Below are 16,561 nucleotides of genomic sequence, written 5' to 3'. Positions count from 1 at the left end.
TGCCGGTAACGCGAGACCCGCTCGCTATAAAGCCAGTGTTGCCAGTTTAGCGATTTTGTCACTAGATTTAGTGACTTCGCCGCCTCTTTTGAGACTTTTTTCAAATGTTTAGGGGCAAATCTAGCAAATTCTTGGACAAACCTTATCTAGATTCTTATTTTGCCCACTGATCTATATCCATATTTATATAGATCAATGAATTTGCCATTATGATGTCATCTAGTGACATTTAGATACCAGTTTTAGCTACTTTCAATTGAAAGCAGTTGGCAACACTGTATGAAGCAGGAGAGACCAGCCGGTAGAGGAGTCTGCTTGGTCTTAAAGCCTTCCGCGAATGGCTATGTTCGCAAATTTGTCTCAAAGTCAAAGGAATGATTCATTCTCAATTTAGAGTGTATGCCTGAGAATACGGGACAAACTGTGTTCCGTATGCCTTTCAGAGGGAACGCTTCATTGATGCCTTAAATACAGGACGATTCCGTATTATACAGAATCGGTTGGCAACCCTAGCTGTGACTTCCTAACACTGATTAAAGTAAACACCAAAGATGGCAACATTTATAACTGAGGAAGGTCTTATCACAATTGACAAGTGACTTAATAAACATGTCCAGTCGAGGTGCAAGTTCATCCATCAATTCTAAATTAACCAACAGCAACTTGGAATGCATTTTATTTTTAGCTAAGTGTACAGCATAGCATTTGGGTTGCACCCTGACTGCAAAAACTGATGAAACAGCTCCGATGGAAAGACAGAACTAGAACTAGAAATCTTTGGAACCTCCTCTTATTGTTGGATTAGTATTTGTTGTTGGTGTTGTGGAAGATCCCTCAAAATTTAAATGTTATAAAAGTTTTAAATGTTCAAATTAAACATTTACTTTTCTCTGTTTTCAACAGGATTAAGCAAATTTCAGAAGTGAATTGTTTTCCTTTCAATGCATAATCTGAATTTCAATTCTATCAATCAATCAATCCATCTGTCTGCCGGTCTGTCTACAACACTTACTGGTTAAGAAAAGTTCTTTTGATTAGCTAGAACAAGCTTATATTAATTAGATTTAGATTGGGCATTGATCACAATGACATGACATTTAGATCAGGCACTGTTCTCACAGACTCAAAGTGACTATGTGTGTATGTGTGTCTTACAGGTGGTGGATGTTCTAAACAGGTGTAGAAACGTTTTGTCTGGTCTGGTTTCACACGTCGTAGGGCCACACGAGACTCTCCAATAAACTCATTATGAGTCAGTTTATCCTCATCGCACACTGATAACCTGAGAAAAACAACAACAACAACATAAAAAGAGAGTGAGAGATTTATTCAATTATACTGGAAGGAGAGCAAAGATAAACATTAAAGCTGTAAATGTAGTATGGGTGAAAGTGATAAAAAAGGCTATAAAAATACCATCCGCAGAGCAGCAAGAGCTGGAAATGGCTCAGACAGAAATGTATATTTATGAATGGGATTAGGGTGATATTTCTGGCTTCGCCAGTTTGGTCGGAAGTAAGCGCCTTCTCTTTTTTTTTTCAAAGGTTTGCTTGCGTTTTTGTGGAACTGACACTCTCCTCTGCTCCTTTACTCTCCCTTGGAGATAAACAGCTAAATGCCTTTTCTCTGACTACTGTCACCCTGCCACTGAAAAAAGGGCAAGTCTGAAAACACCAGCAGTGCCAGTCCCATATTGCCAGGAGATACTGTTCATTTATAACATGAGCACACAGGTAATTTTCTGTGGATAATCACAGGATAAACCTGAGTGCTACAGCAGTCAGGAAGAGCACTGCAAAAATATTCAGAATAAATATATGCTGAAATTCCAAGATGTGCACAACAGTAGTTGTACCAAGAAACTAGATCATTCCTGAAGGTTCATAAGCGAAAGGAAGGTCTGCTAAGCAGTCGCACTCTCTGTCACACACCTACACACCTACTGTCGAAGCAAGATATGCAGGCTACTGTCAAATCACTGCTCTCAGAGAGAAGAATTTTTAAGACATTTCCAGAATAGATTTACAGCCTGCTTGGAGTCGCCGATAAAGTAAGAGGGATTCAAGGGTGCACAGATGTCTTCACTAACCTCAGAGTCTTCCTGTGCATATCCTCCTCCGTGATGCCAACGTAAGTAAGAGTCTCATTCCAAACAGGATTTAGAGAATTACGTACAGTTTTGGTTTTCAGTTTATTTGCCTGTGGGTATAAAACATTTTAACTGCTGTCACATTATTTACACAAATAATAAATGAATAAAATGATTAAAAGAGTGAAAATTTTGGAACACTGTAATTCTTTGATGCATATTTACATATTGATCAAAAGTCACAGTAAAGACATTTATAATATTGTAAAAGATTTCTAATAAACGCTGTTCAAATAATACTGAAAAAAATTGTATCATGGTTCCACAAATATATTAACTGTTGTGCAAAACATTGTTAATAATAAGAAATGAGCAGCAAATCATCATATTAGAATGATTTCTGAAGGATCATGTGACACTGAAGACTGGAGTAATGATGCTGAAAATTCAGCTTTGACATTCAGCTTTGTTTCTGGATTAAAAAGTAGTAGATATTCCAGAGGAACTTGTCAGGTTTCATCATTTTGAATTTATATTTTCATCAATAAAACACAATATGGACAAAAATATTTTGACATCACCTTCTAATTTATGTTTTTGGATAGATTCCTTAATTCCACTGAAGACAATTTTTGGAATGGTCTGAGGAACATGCTTTTCTGTTCCAGCATGATAATACTGTGCACAAAGCAAGATCTATAATGAAACGGTGTAGAAAAACATGACAGGCACAAAGCCTAAACCTGAATCCCATTGAACACTACTGGGATGAATTGGAACTCCGACTGTGAGTCAGGCCCCATCACCCAACATCAATGCCTCTCTGATGCTCTTGTGTCTGAATGGGAACAAATCCCTGCATACCTGCTCTAACATCTAATAGAAAGTCTTCCTAGAAAAGGTGACGCTGTTAGGGAAGATCAACTCTTTATTATTTCCCACAGTTTTGAGATTAAGGGCCCTATTTTAACGATCTAAGCACATGGTCTGAAGCGCATGGCGCAGGTGCACTTAGGGCATGTCCGAATCCTCTTTTGCTAGTTTAACGATGGAAAAAATGGTCGGCGCGCCAGGAGCATGGTCCAAAAGGGACCAACCTAGTCTCTTGATGAGTCATGGGTGTGTTTTGAGCATAATGTGCAATAAACCAATCCGAGTCTCATCTCCCGTTCCCTTTAAAAGCCAGTTGTGCTTACACCATGGCGGATTCGCTATTTACAAAACTGAACGTTTCTCCAAAAAGGAATCCTTTTATTTTTTATATTTAAAAATGTTTGTGTGCTGCTGCACGTCCCTGTGTGTGCAACAAGCAGAGTGTACGCGAGTTGTGCACCCGCCTATAGGCACATATTACTAACGCGCACTTTAAATAACAATAAAATATTGTCCCATTGACTTACGACAGGTTTTTGTTGGTCAATGGTGCAGTCGTTTTCAGTTGCCTCAAAATAGCAACGTGCCAACAATGCGTCTGAACACACCTCTTTCAGACCAGCATGCCCATGGGCGCGAGTGCATTTGCTATTTAAACAATGTGGCACTGGACGTGAAAATGATAACTGTGTCAGGCTGAAACTAGCAAAAAACACTTGCGTCGCCCCTGACGTTGCATTGTGCCGGTTGTATAACAGGGCCATACATGTTTAACAAGCACATATGGGTTTGTTGGTGTTTAGTGTCCTTGTATTTTTGGCCATATAGTGTGTAAAAACTACAATAATACATAATTAGCTTGTTTAGCTCAGAGGTCATGATAGTTTGGATGATATAATACCCTGAATAAAGGGCATAGATTTGGTTTGAACTAGGGACGTCAATGTACATACATTCCCATAATCCATCAATGTTTAAATTAACAATTAATGAATCGATAAAGCTCTGAACACACAATGTATATAACTGATTAATATTTATATATGTTTACAGTAACCATGGTATAAATATTGGGGATATTTATACCATGGTTACCCCCTGCAAACTACGCACCTGCCTTAAATGGTTAACATGCCTTATAAAAATCTTTCCACTATAGTGAACTTCATGCATAAAAGGTTTAATTACTCCAAACAGGATCTCACCTTGCAGGCTCCTGGTAGAAGATGAAGTTTGACATAAGGATCTGCCAGGCCATTAAAATCCATGGGTTTCAGACCCTAAACAAAAAACAAGTCATTTTAAATAAAAAATATATAAATAAACAAAGCCCTGTTGAAGTAGAGAAAACTGCTAAAGGGTAAATCACCTGCAGGTTTTTGCAGTGTGAGTCATGGATAGGTGTGAGTGTGTAGTGAACTGCAGAGGTGTGAGTTGGACGTTACCTTGGCTCTGATGATGTTACAGTGGAGTGAACTGGTTGCTCTCTCATACCTCAGTTCAAATTCTAACGTCCCCAATGCAGCTACACAATCATAGGAATGATAGTGTAAATGTTAATAACATCACTACCATATACCATAATACCTGACAAGCAGCAGATTAAACGATCCATTATAGAACACAATTAGGAGCTGTGCATATCTGACAGATGGTAAGATGGATAGCAACACTGCAAATTGGAATATTAAGCCTGTACTATGCATATTGCCAACGCAAAGTACAAGCTTAATATTGCAGAATTATTAACGCAATAATTCACGTTTCATTTTTGCCAGGCACTCTAAGGAAACACCAACAAAAATTAAAAACATGTAATATATGATCAACATAATAATTTGCTGTGTACTATATAGCTATGTATTTCTGCAGGGCATATAGGTAGTGTGCCTCTTTGTGGACTGACATTACCATGGATAATATGTTATATATAGCCTATATATATATATATATATATATATATATATATATATATATAATAAAACAATAAATTATATTTGATTATACACATAGGCCCACTGCCAAAATGAATGGGAACAGCACAATGTTCGTTTTGTCCCAGAAACGCATTTTTAGTTGTATGAACTAACTAAAAAAGGAAAGTCTAAAATTTATAATGATATAAATATGTTTTTAAATTTAAAGTAGTGTTTTTTTTTTAGTAAATTGTCACTAAAGAGTCCTTTTCAAACATTTTTTGAAACAAGGTTAGACATTTTTGACATATTTTTTGACATAACTAGGATAACAGGTTAATATAATGTAGGCAAATACATTTAACAATGCATTTATGATTTTACGATTTATTTCTCTCTCTCTCTCTCTCTCTCTCTCTCTCTCTCTAAAGTTCTTTCGTTTTTTCTAGCAAACTAACGACCAACTTGCCTGAAGTAATGTACGGTCAGGTGACATTGTTTTGCTGTCTTTCCACGGTTGAAACGTTAATTGTGCGATTACTTGAGAAAAGATACATTACAGTAAGTTTTACTGAATCATTTTAACATACCTTCTGATGATTATTCATATCTTTATCGTGCTATATAGCCTAACTAGCAGTAAAGAGGAAGAGATTATCGAACTGCTAACGTTAGCTCGTCTCCGTTAGCTCGTCCCGTGGCATCACATGAACGTCAAGGGCGGGCGTGGGGGGGGGGTTGGGTTCGCAATTAAACTAAGATATTAAAGCTGTGAGTAAAAAATAAGCTGTGAGTAGTGAAAAAATAATAATAACAATAAAAAGAAATCTTGTAATTGCTTTTCTCCACCAACGGCTCAGTGCGACATTCGAATCGAAATGACAGCGCGTGTCACAAATATACACACACATATTTGCTTTAAAAAAAAATCTAACAATATTTTATTACAGCTGGAAATATTTGGATATTTGGAACAACTTCTCAGAGTTTGAACAGGATTCTCTTATTTTAATTTCCAAATTATAAATGCTGACCTAGGACTAATAAAACACATCCTCATTTGTCAGTCACCTCTCTGAGATGCATGTTTTCTCAAAACTCACATGACGCACTCACATTTGACATTTGACTCACACTGTTTATATGCTAAGAGGCCACTGTACAACTTATGTAACATGATTATGCTTTCATGATACCTTGTTGTGTGTTGATGTGTGACTAAAGAGTTTCCCTTGGATGTGTGTGTGTGATTGTTCTGGGATTTAAGCACTCAAATGTCAAAACTTACTACTGTCATCGCTGTCTGAACTGCAGATGTCCACCGACGTCTCAATGCTGCTCGCTGCTGAAAGAGTCCCACCCCCTCCCCTCGCCCCTGCCTGCAGAGGGGACAAGAGACTTCCACTTGTTCCTCCAGAGGTCCCAACCCCTGGGCTGAGAGCCAATTGAGAAGCAGGGTTAGGAGAAATGGGCTCAGCGGTCGGGGAGAGTCGAGGGAAATAGGCAGAGATCTGTCTAATTGGGCGTATGGGGCCAGGACAGACGTCTATGGCCATGTGTTCCTGGATGGAGATGGTGAGCTTTTTTCCCTTACGCACCGTCATAGAGCTAAACCAGAGAGAAAGAGAGTTATTTTGACACTTATTCACTTAGATGAGCTTCATCCAAAGCAACATAAAGTACATGGATGGTTCCTTCAGAGCCACCGGTGATTACAGGGATCGTTCTAATGAAAATTCTGTCATCATTTACTCTGTCATTCCAATCCTGTATGACTTTCATTCTTCTGGAGAAGAATGGACTTTCACTGAATTGACATTTTTCAGAATATCTTCTTTTGTGCATCAGAAGAAAGAAAGTCATACATGTTCGGAATGACATGAGGATGAGTAAATAAATAATGACAGAATTTTCATTTTAGCTTGAACTACCCCAGCTACATTCACTGCAAGCCTTGTAATGTGATTTGCTGCTCAGATTACACATTTGTAGGTGATGTGCCACAGAAGCTAGTGAATTTGTGAGCAGGTGACAAGGAGAATGAAGATGAGGATAGGGAGAAGGAGAGCCAAGTTTTTCTCGTATAATTTCTCCTGAAATTTTGCTTGTTCCTGAAATAGGGCTGTCACCTTAATGCATATGAGTTGTAATGAGCACTGACTGCCTTCGCAGCTATCCTCCATATTATCCTCCTGAGTGACTGAAGAACTACCAGTATGCAAAATGTTTGCAGTGATTCCCGTCAGCACAGAAATGTGATGAATGTGGAGTCTCAAATTCTGATATAACTGTTCAGACTGAGGTTGCATCTGGTTTAGAATCACATATGGAAGTGGCACAAATCAGAATCAGAATGATCAGATTCAATGTGCTGTTCACACTGTTATGAAAACAACAAAAAAACAGATCTGAGTTACATATGAGCAAAATAGTTGGGCCACTTTTGCCTGCAGTCTGAATGAAGCCTAAGACTATGTTCACACTGTCAGATCTGATTATTTGTGTATCCGATTGGAATCTGATCTAAATTATTGATGTTCACACTGAGTATCACAACTATTCAGATCCTATTTGTGTGTCCATGCCACTCTTTTGTTTTCCAGAACATCTGCATTGGTTTCTATGGCAATGACATTGCGTTTGTAGTTATATGCCAAAAACAACAACTGCAACATGGATTGGTTTGCAGTAGGCCTACACATGTTTTATTTTCAACGTCAGGCTGGACTGCTGCATCTTCTGAGGCAGCGGCAGAACCGGAGGCTGGTATATGTGGCTTTAATCCGTGTTGTTGTCTCTGCTGATCTCAAAATATGTCAGAGACGAGCGGTGACTTTTTTAACCGGGTATGCTGTGTTGGTGGGTCATGTAAAAAAAATATGGCCGATGCAGGTACGTTGAATGGGTTTATAGCTAATATGCGAGATGCTCGTGTTCTCAGTGTTAGTTTACTCATTTGTTTGCTCATGACAAATAGCAACACAGCGAAAAGTATTTCTAATATGTTTGACCTTTTATTGAGAGTAGCCCATATATATTTACCTGTTGAAACGTGCCTTCACAAGCACTTGTAAGTGCTTTTGTCGTGTTTGAGTCGATGGAGATGCGCCATGCGAAAGGTGCGTTTGCAAAATATGCTGTATTTTTGTAATCCGCTAGTGTCACAGAAATGACATACTTCACCTTTAAACGTATCATTTTAGGAGACAGATCTAAATCAGACACGACGAATAAAAAACACCTCAATTTAAATGCATGCCAGAAGTACTTTTTAAATTAATTATTAAAAATAAGTATAACATAATTAGTATTAGCAGCCTATTATAAATAAAATAAAATAAAAATAAGAAAAAATAAAATGTAATTATAATAAATATAAGTAGGCTATAATAAAAAAAATATCAGTATTCTTTAAAAAATAAGTTGAAATTATGCAAACTATCGAATTGTTGAATTTGACTATCGATTAACATCCTCTGATAGGCCGAGTTAATCTTAAACAGTTTTAAGTTTTCATTAAAAAAATCCCTATGGAGAAAATGAAATACTATGAAAATAGTTTTAGTTTCCCCATTTGGTTAAGTCTAGCTAGTTTTGTATCAAATACAATGTGATTTTCGGTGATCGAGATCTGGCAGCAGCTAATTAATCCTCTTGGGTGAGCGATCTGCTCACAGCTTATTCTGCCATGTAATCCGCCATAGGCCAGCAAACCAATGAGAACGCGGGACAATGATGGCGTTCCATAACAAAAGCACTGTAGATCAGCTTACCCGGAAATCTCCGTGACTGGCAGATTTAAAGAAAATTACTATCGTTTGGCAAATAAATAAATTACGGACAATTACATACGCATTACCAATCATGTAGGCTTTATGGTACACCTTTTGAAAAGAAACGACCCTTCAAACTGTGTACGGAATCTTGGTGTTCTCTTAACCCTTTAAGCCCAGATGGAGCGTCGGTGCTCCCATTTGTGTGTCTCTCTTTAAAGGTGCACTAAGCGATCCTGGGTGGAGTAACTTCCTGTTAAAAACAGAGGCTAGCTAAATCCTCCCTCCTCCTCCTCCTCCTCCTCCTCCACCTCCCCTCCGTGCTTCCTGAAACAGTCATGAATGCGCATTTAAAATCATTCTTGTCGGTTATTGGCTGGAGCATGTTTATTATGTTTTGTGGTCCAGGCTGCACCAGGTAGTGTTTGTTGCCGTTTTTGGAGGCGACTACAGAGACTGCGTTTTTTTACAGTGTGTTCAGGGGACAGGCAGCTAGCGGATAGTGAGGAGATGTTTGCTGTATGTGACAAAAAATGTTTTGGCCTAAAAACGCATGACATCACTTAGAGCACTTTTAAGAGCCGATAAAAATTGAATCCATATAGGTAGCACAAAAATTATTTTTGCATACAAAACCAGAGACTTTAAGCTTTCATATCAAGCCTCCAACATGCTTCTGTTGCATTGTTTTCACCCTCTAATGAGTCTGAGTAATACAGGTGCTGGTCATATAACTAGAATATCGTGAAAAAGTTCATTTTTTTTATTGTAAATTATTTTAAAAAATGAAACTTTCATTTATACTAGATTCCCTACATGTAAAGTAAAACATTTCAAAAGTTTTTTTTTTTTTTTTTTTTTTTTTTTAATTTGTTGATTAGAGCGTACAGCTAATGAAAGTCCAAAATCCATTATCTCAAAATATTAGAATATTTACATTTGAGTTTCATTAAATGACCATCCCTACAGTATAAATTCCGGGTATCTCTTGTTCTTTGAAACCACACTAATGGGGAAGACTGCTGACTTGGCAATGGTCCAGGAGACAATCATTGACAGCCTCCACAAAGAGAGTAAGTCACAAAAGGCCATTACTGAATGGGGTGGCTGTTTACAGAGTGATGTATCAAAGCATATTAAATGCAAAGTTGACTAGAAGGAAGAAATTGGGTAGGCAAAGGTGCACAAGCAACAGGGATGACCACAAGCTTGAGAATACTGTCAAGTAAAGCCGATTCAAACACTTGGGAGAGCTTCACAATAAGTCAAATGAAGCCGGAGTCAGCGCATCAAGAGTTACCACACTCAGACATCTTCAGGAAAAGGACTACCAAGCCACTTCTGAAACAGAAACAACGTCAGAAGAATCTTACCTGGGCTAAGGAGAAAAAGAACTGGACAGTGAACAGTGGTCGAAAGTCCTCTTTTCAGATAAAAGTAAATTTTGCATTTCATGTTGAAATCATGGTCCCAGAGTCTGAAGGAAGACTGGAGAGGCACAGAATCCAAGCTGCTTGAAGTCTAGAGGGAAGTTTCTGAAGGTAGTAATGATTTGGGGGGCCGTGACGTCTGCTGGTGTTGGTCCATTGTGTTTTATCAAGTGCAAAGTCAATGCAGCCATCTTCCAGGAGATTTTGGAGCACTTTATGCTTCCATCTGCTGACAAGCTTTATGGAGATGCTGATTTCTTTTTCCAGCAGGACTTTAGCACCTGCCCACAGTGCAAAAACCACTTCCAAGTGGTTTGCTGACCATGATATTACTGTGTTTTATTGGCCAGCCAACATGCCTGACCCCTGAATCTATGGGATATTTTCAAGAGAAAGATGAGAAACAGTCGATCCAACAATATACAGATGATCTGAAGGCTCAGTAGTGCCTCAGCAGTGCCACAGGCTGATCACTTCCATGCCACACTTCACTGATGCTGTAATTTGTGCTAGGAGCAAGTCATTTGCTGTAATATGTGCTGCCGACCAAGTATTGAGTGTACAAATGAACATACTTTAAAGAACTTGAACTTTTCTGTTTTGAAAATCCATTTTTTTAATTGATCTTAGGAAATATTCTAATATTTTGAGATACTGGATTTTGGACTTTCATGAGCTGTACGCTCTAATCAAAATTTAAAAAAAAACTTTTGAAATGTTTTACTTTACATGTAGGGAATCTAGAATATATGAAAGTTTCATTTTTAAAAATAATTTACAATAAAAAAATGAACTTTTTCACGATATTCTAATTATATGACCAGCACCTGCATGCGTTTGAAACAAAAACAGCACAGCCGCTAACCGAATACAAATATGTATATTTCAGGTGCTCATAACTTCATGAAAAACGCACAGATCATAGAAAATGGCACATCAATATTTAAAGCAGATTCTTACGATTAGAATGAACCCAAACATAATATCAACATAATATAAGGCGTTGATCACAAGATATTACTCACAGAATGATTTAACATACTTGGCTAAAAACATGTCTCTCATCTTTCCGGGATGCAGTGTGTATCCATTGTTCCCAGACCCATCCATGTTCGTTTTCCAACGTGGAATAACACAAAATAGATATCATTTTAAAGCTTAGAATCTCATCTTTTTAATGCATCTAAAATTCCTAACGAGTGCTGAGAAGTGCCTCTAAACCGGAGTTTACCGCCCGTTGGCACCACCTGGCTGCGGAAAAAATGAATAACAATTTATTAAACTAAACTTTATGCTATCACCACGAAATTTGAACCAGATGCAGCTCACATGTAGGAGAGCATCACCAAAAAAGAATTTTTATCCGATCTGATTGCGTTCCTGAGTTATTCCATGTCAAATAATAAAAAAAGAAAAATTATTTAAAAAAATATATTTTATATTATATATTTTTACATATAATATATTATATATTTTATATATATTTTTTGTCTTTTATCAGCTGTTTCTCAGGACGAAAATGTCCAAATGTAATGTAATTTATATTTTCTTAAAATTTAAAAAGTGTTCTATCAAATGATACCAACCTTTGGACTCTTCTTGCTACAGTTTTGGAGTTATGAGTCTTTACTTTTGTGTGTGTTGCTCAGAAAAAAAAAACTCTAAAAAAGCCTTCAGGTCTTAAAGGGTTAGATAGCCGGCTTACATTAGAAAACATGTCTCCACTGTTGATGCTTCGAGCTTTTTTCAGCTTCGCTTACTTGCTAAAATAAAGCATTTTTTATCTGAAAAGTCTCTTGAGACAGCTATCCACGCTTTTATAACTACGTGGTTGGACTACTGCAATTCTCTGCTCTACGGTATCTCAAAGACCCAGGTTGCTTGTCTTCAACTGGTGCAAAATGCTGCAGCTAAATTTTTAACGAATAGTCATAAATATGACCATGCCACTCCCATTTTACAAGCGCTCCATTAGCTTCCAGTTCAATTCAGGATCAATTTTAAAATTCTTTTATTTGTCTACAAATGCCTAAATAACCTCACTCTAATTTATCTGTCCGATTTACTATGCCCATACAACCCTCCCAGAAGTTTAAGATCTGGTAATCTACTTTCAGTCCCTTGTTCAAAGCAAAAACGCAGAGGAGATAGAGCCTTTTCGGTGGTGGGGCCGAGACTGTGGAATAGCTTGCCTGTCCATCTTAGAGCAGCTCCTTCTTTTCAGTTTTTAAATCTCTTCTTAAAACTCATTTATTTTATTTAGCCTTTAATACTTGTTAATCTCTGCTTTTGTTTTGTTTCTATTATTACTATTGTTTTTATTTCTCACTCATGTACAGCACTTTGGTCAGTCCTGTGGCTGTTTTAAAGGTGCTTTAAAAATAAATAAACTTAAAACTTAAACTTAAACCTCAAACAAGTGATTTAATAGTAATTTATAATGTTAATATTAATTGCTGAGTCCACGAATGGCTTGGGTATGCAGAGCATTCACAGCTTATATGGACCGCACGCCATTGTTTTATTGTCATGTTCTGCTCATCCGGCACTTTGCAACAACACAACCTTGTTTCTGCAGCGACTTTCAGCATGTTTCCTATAACAACATCTGATGTTTACATTTTACGTGGTGTGAGAAAGTCACAAAAACCAGAGCAGTCAGACTCTGAAATGCGATTTGAATAGGATTTCAAACCACAAATGAATGCAGCCCGAAATGGATCTGGACTGACAGTCTGAACATAGCCTAAGTGCCTTTAGGATAGACCTGTGGAGTTGGTGTTAACATCAAAAATCCATAACCGTCAAACTTCCCATAATTTCAAAAGCAGATTCAAAGCAGTTTCATGAGCACAGATGTTCATGTAGTCCACCCCAGCATGTCAGAAATTCACTACGCAGATCTTGAGGGCACTTGGTTTCACAGAAATGCATTTAGTCATAGATTCTTCTTTGGATGTTGAGGCCATTGAATTTGAACCGAAGAGCTCTTCTTGAGAGATCAAGGAAATGTAAGATAAAGGAGTTGTAGACATTATACTAGATCTAAAGACCTGTGTTAGAGACCAAAACCAAAAGTTTCTTTGTTGCCTTCACCTTGAAATGCTTTATACGTTAAACTGATATAAATATAGATGAGAGTTACAACTTAGTTGCTGTGTGGAGCTGCAAACTACAGCACAAGAGCAATAGGCTAGAGGCTGCGAGTATGAGTAGGTACAAAGTGAAGTGACGAAAGAGTGCGGCTGGAGGTTCAGAGTTGGAGGAGAGTGGGCGTTTGGATGCTGCGGCTTAAGAAGTTTGTGCTGAGCTCTAGCTTTAAGAACTCGCCATCTAAGCCCTGCTCAGATTTATTTAGAAGTCGTGAGCAAAAATCTATGCTGGAAGCCAGAAGCAGTGCTTGGCCGATTTCCTCTTCCCGGCAGGCTTGCGCAGTTTTATTCGATGCAAATAGAAATCACTAGTAAGCCTTTGTGTCTTCCTTTCTAAATTAAAGACCTTCTTCCAGAGACCTCTAAAGAGCCTTGTTTGTTGTTGTTTGTTTTGACAGACTGTCAGATACGCACTTGATCTGTAATACCTCAAGAGACTGAAATGAATTGACCTGGCTTGTCAAAACTGTTTCTGAGCTGCCGGACCTGAGTGCCACAGCACACTTTCAATTTCGACCTGCTCTTCTCACCCTCAACGTGAGCCGAGCTGGAAAACAGGGCAGCAGTTAAGGTTTGTCAACTTCACTGAGCGCTTTGCTTAAAGCACCACTGAGACCCACAACTGGAGTAGCTTCAGACCACATAATATTATTTTTAAGAGTTGCTGTGCTAGAACAAGGAGAGGATGGGAAATGGGTTTAGAGAGGGAGAGAAAATTAACGTGTAATTTGATAAGAAGTGAGAATGCACTTTTGACTTTATTCGTGTTTCTAGCCACAACGTCTTGGTTCTATGGGCACACTTGATATGCAAAAGCTCCCCTGGGAATGTTTCAGGGCGTTTGCAGCTAATCCCAGCAGAAATAATGAAGAATTTCAATCATGGAAGATAATTTTAAAGAGAAAATGTACATTACAGTCAGCATCATTAAGGTAGGACAACCTTGAAATACAAAAGCAGCTATATTATAATCATGTATAATACTTTTATTTATAATAAAATATGAAAAAAATATATCATTTTAACATTAATATTCAAACTATAATATTTTGTTATTTATTATACACTACCATATAAAAAGTTTAGTGGTCAATAATATTTTCTTTGAAATAAATTAATACTTTTATTCAGAAAGGATGCATTAAATTGATCAAACATGTTTTATTATATTATAAACATTTATAATATATAATAGATTTTTATTTCAAATAAATGCTGTTCTTTTCAACTTTGTATATATAAAATAATCCTGAAACAAATTTATCATAGCTTCCATAAACATATTAAGCAGCACAACATTGTTTTCAACATTGATAATAACATCAAATAGCTTTTTTTTAGCATCAAATCAACGTTAGAATGATTTCTGAAGGATCACGTGACACTAAAGGATGCTGAAAATTCAGCTTTGATTACATTTGATTACAATTGTAATAATATCTAACCATATTTTTGTTTTTACTGTATTTTTTGATCAAATAAATGCAGCCTTGGTGAACATAAGAGACTTCTTTCAAAAACATTTTAAAATCTTGCTAAGGGAGACACTTGTATCCATAGTTTCAAGAGAAGGAAGAATGCAGGAATAGGACACATACTCATACATAGCTGACCTTTAAGGTAATTTTGGCCCATTTGGCCAAAAGCATATCATTACATGCCATTGCAGCGATTTCTACTTGTCAATCCATCAGGGCATCTACTGTTTTGACAGGCATCATGGCTATCTCCACGGTGGTGGCAGGTAAGTTGTCATAATGGCATTGGTGCAGCACAGCTAATGAGATCATGACACATGGACGCTAACAAGATTAGCGATTAGCACAGTACCTCACGCCAAGCAGAATTTTTTTTCCAGACTTCAAATCAAATCTCTTCCCACCACCTGCTGTACATAATAATACGTGTCCGTGATGGTTTATGAAACCTGTTTATTTGATTATTTATTTAAACATTTTCAATGATTTGCAATTCAGTGGAGAGGGCCGAAATCGAAGGATTGTTTTTCAACCCTCAGACTGAGGGAAATGTCAATTTGCATCTAAAATCATTATATGACGAAATTAGATTTTGGAAGAAATGATACTTGCGCACTAGAACAAATCTGAATAATAATATAATTTTTATCAACTAAATGTGATTGTATCTTATATATTTTTTCATCTTCTGAGACTGTTTCTTCAGAAGTAACTGTGTGGGCTCATTTCAATTCAAATGTGATTTTATGTCTTTCAGAAACTACCAAGCCAGCGGCAGATTCCAATGTAATCTAATTTACATAGACTTTATGTGTGCTTCTCCTGGTGGGCAACTGTAGACCTCATTCGTGGCGCAATCTCCTTTTTAAGCACTTCTTTAACAACCCAAATGGCTAGAGCAATGCTAGTTAAGTCAATCTAGAATTAAATCAGCTGTTATGTTGCTTTTATGTCATCAATAAAAAACAAGAAAAACAAACTTGCAGTAACTTGCACGCTCTGCAATGTGTCGCGGCAGCGTGCAGACTCTCTCGCCTGCTGCTTTGCTTTGTGAACTGTGCGCATTGCGCAATAACCCGCTAACTCCGTGAGTGCAGACACAAAATGAATGAATGTCAGTGCTTGAGATTGGATCACAGCAAGACATGAAGAGGCTGTTGAGAAGACGCCTCGGAGTGGGGGGTGGGACCGTGGGATGTGGGAGTGAGAGGAAGTAACGAAGAAAGATATTCCAGTACTGTAAATTACTGACATGTTTGGCAGTGGGTTGTCACAGTACATTATGACACTGTTGGCACTTGAAGCCAAACACAATGGCTAGATGGGATTTGGACTGCTGTCAACATACTCTCTAGCTGTACAATCTAGCTGACTAAGCTGCACAATACTTTAATTGTGCAACTGACACACGTATCTGGTTATACAGACCCGTTTCACTGTTTTTCTCTGTCTTTTGTCTCATTCGTTGTTTAAAATTCTTGTTCAGTTCTCCACTGCTTCTGCCTGGAGGCTAGATCTACTCCTGCTGATCGCCCACCCCTATATATATCTGTCATTCTATCTCTCCAGCTATTGTTCTATTTTTAATTTCATCTATGAAATAGTAATTTTCTTTGTCCAGTGAAAATATGTCTTAAAACTATATACAGTCAAACCTAAATTTATTCAGACATCTTGAACATTTCATTCTTTGAATAATGTTAATAAAAAATGGTAATAAAATATGACAAGATCTCAGAGTTGAACTGTGTTAATCTTAATTACGTCAGATAACACTAAAGCAAAACATGGTCAGGTCAAAGTGATTCATTTTTGGTTCCAAATTTTTATCAGTTTTACTGGTAGTCCAC

The 16,561-nt window shown here is 37.5% G+C and overlaps 2 protein-coding genes across 3 annotated transcripts in view; one reads left to right on the top strand and one right to left on the bottom strand.

Annotated features, from left to right (window-relative positions):
* doc2a (double C2-like domains, alpha) overlaps positions 1 to 16,561 on the bottom strand; it is a 36,162-nt gene that overhangs the window by 18,138 nt on the left and 1,463 nt on the right. Inside the window, exons 2-6 of the mRNA XM_048208359.1 lie at positions 6,167 to 6,486; positions 4,408 to 4,487; positions 4,168 to 4,242; positions 2,090 to 2,199; positions 1,156 to 1,282 (exon numbers count right to left, since the gene is read on the bottom strand). Coding sequence (XP_048064316.1) covers positions 1,156 to 1,282; positions 2,090 to 2,199; positions 4,168 to 4,242; positions 4,408 to 4,487; positions 6,167 to 6,482 — 708 coding nt within the window. The 5' untranslated portion in view covers positions 6,483 to 6,486. The remainder of the gene's footprint in view (positions 1 to 1,155; positions 1,283 to 2,089; positions 2,200 to 4,167; positions 4,243 to 4,407; positions 4,488 to 6,166; positions 6,487 to 16,561) is intronic.
* The window catches only part of sgf29 (SAGA complex associated factor 29), a 33,097-nt gene continuing 21,844 nt past the window's right edge, over positions 5,309 to 16,561 (top strand). The window contains exons 1-3 of one of the 2 annotated variants that reach the window (XM_048208423.1): positions 5,309 to 5,439; positions 6,193 to 6,453; positions 13,632 to 13,804. The gene's annotated coding sequence lies outside the window, so the exon portion shown is untranslated. Of the gene's footprint in view, positions 5,440 to 6,192; positions 6,454 to 13,631; positions 13,805 to 16,561 lie in introns of those variants that run through there. The other variant, XM_048208430.1, reaches the window with a different exon arrangement.

This window comes from Megalobrama amblycephala, linkage group LG1 (genome assembly GCF_018812025.1).
Source record: "Megalobrama amblycephala isolate DHTTF-2021 linkage group LG1, ASM1881202v1, whole genome shotgun sequence".
NCBI lineage: Eukaryota > Metazoa > Chordata > Actinopteri > Cypriniformes > Xenocyprididae > Megalobrama > Megalobrama amblycephala.
The sequence above is the reverse complement of the archived record's forward strand: the minus strand, read 5'-3'. Positions and strand labels throughout refer to the sequence as shown.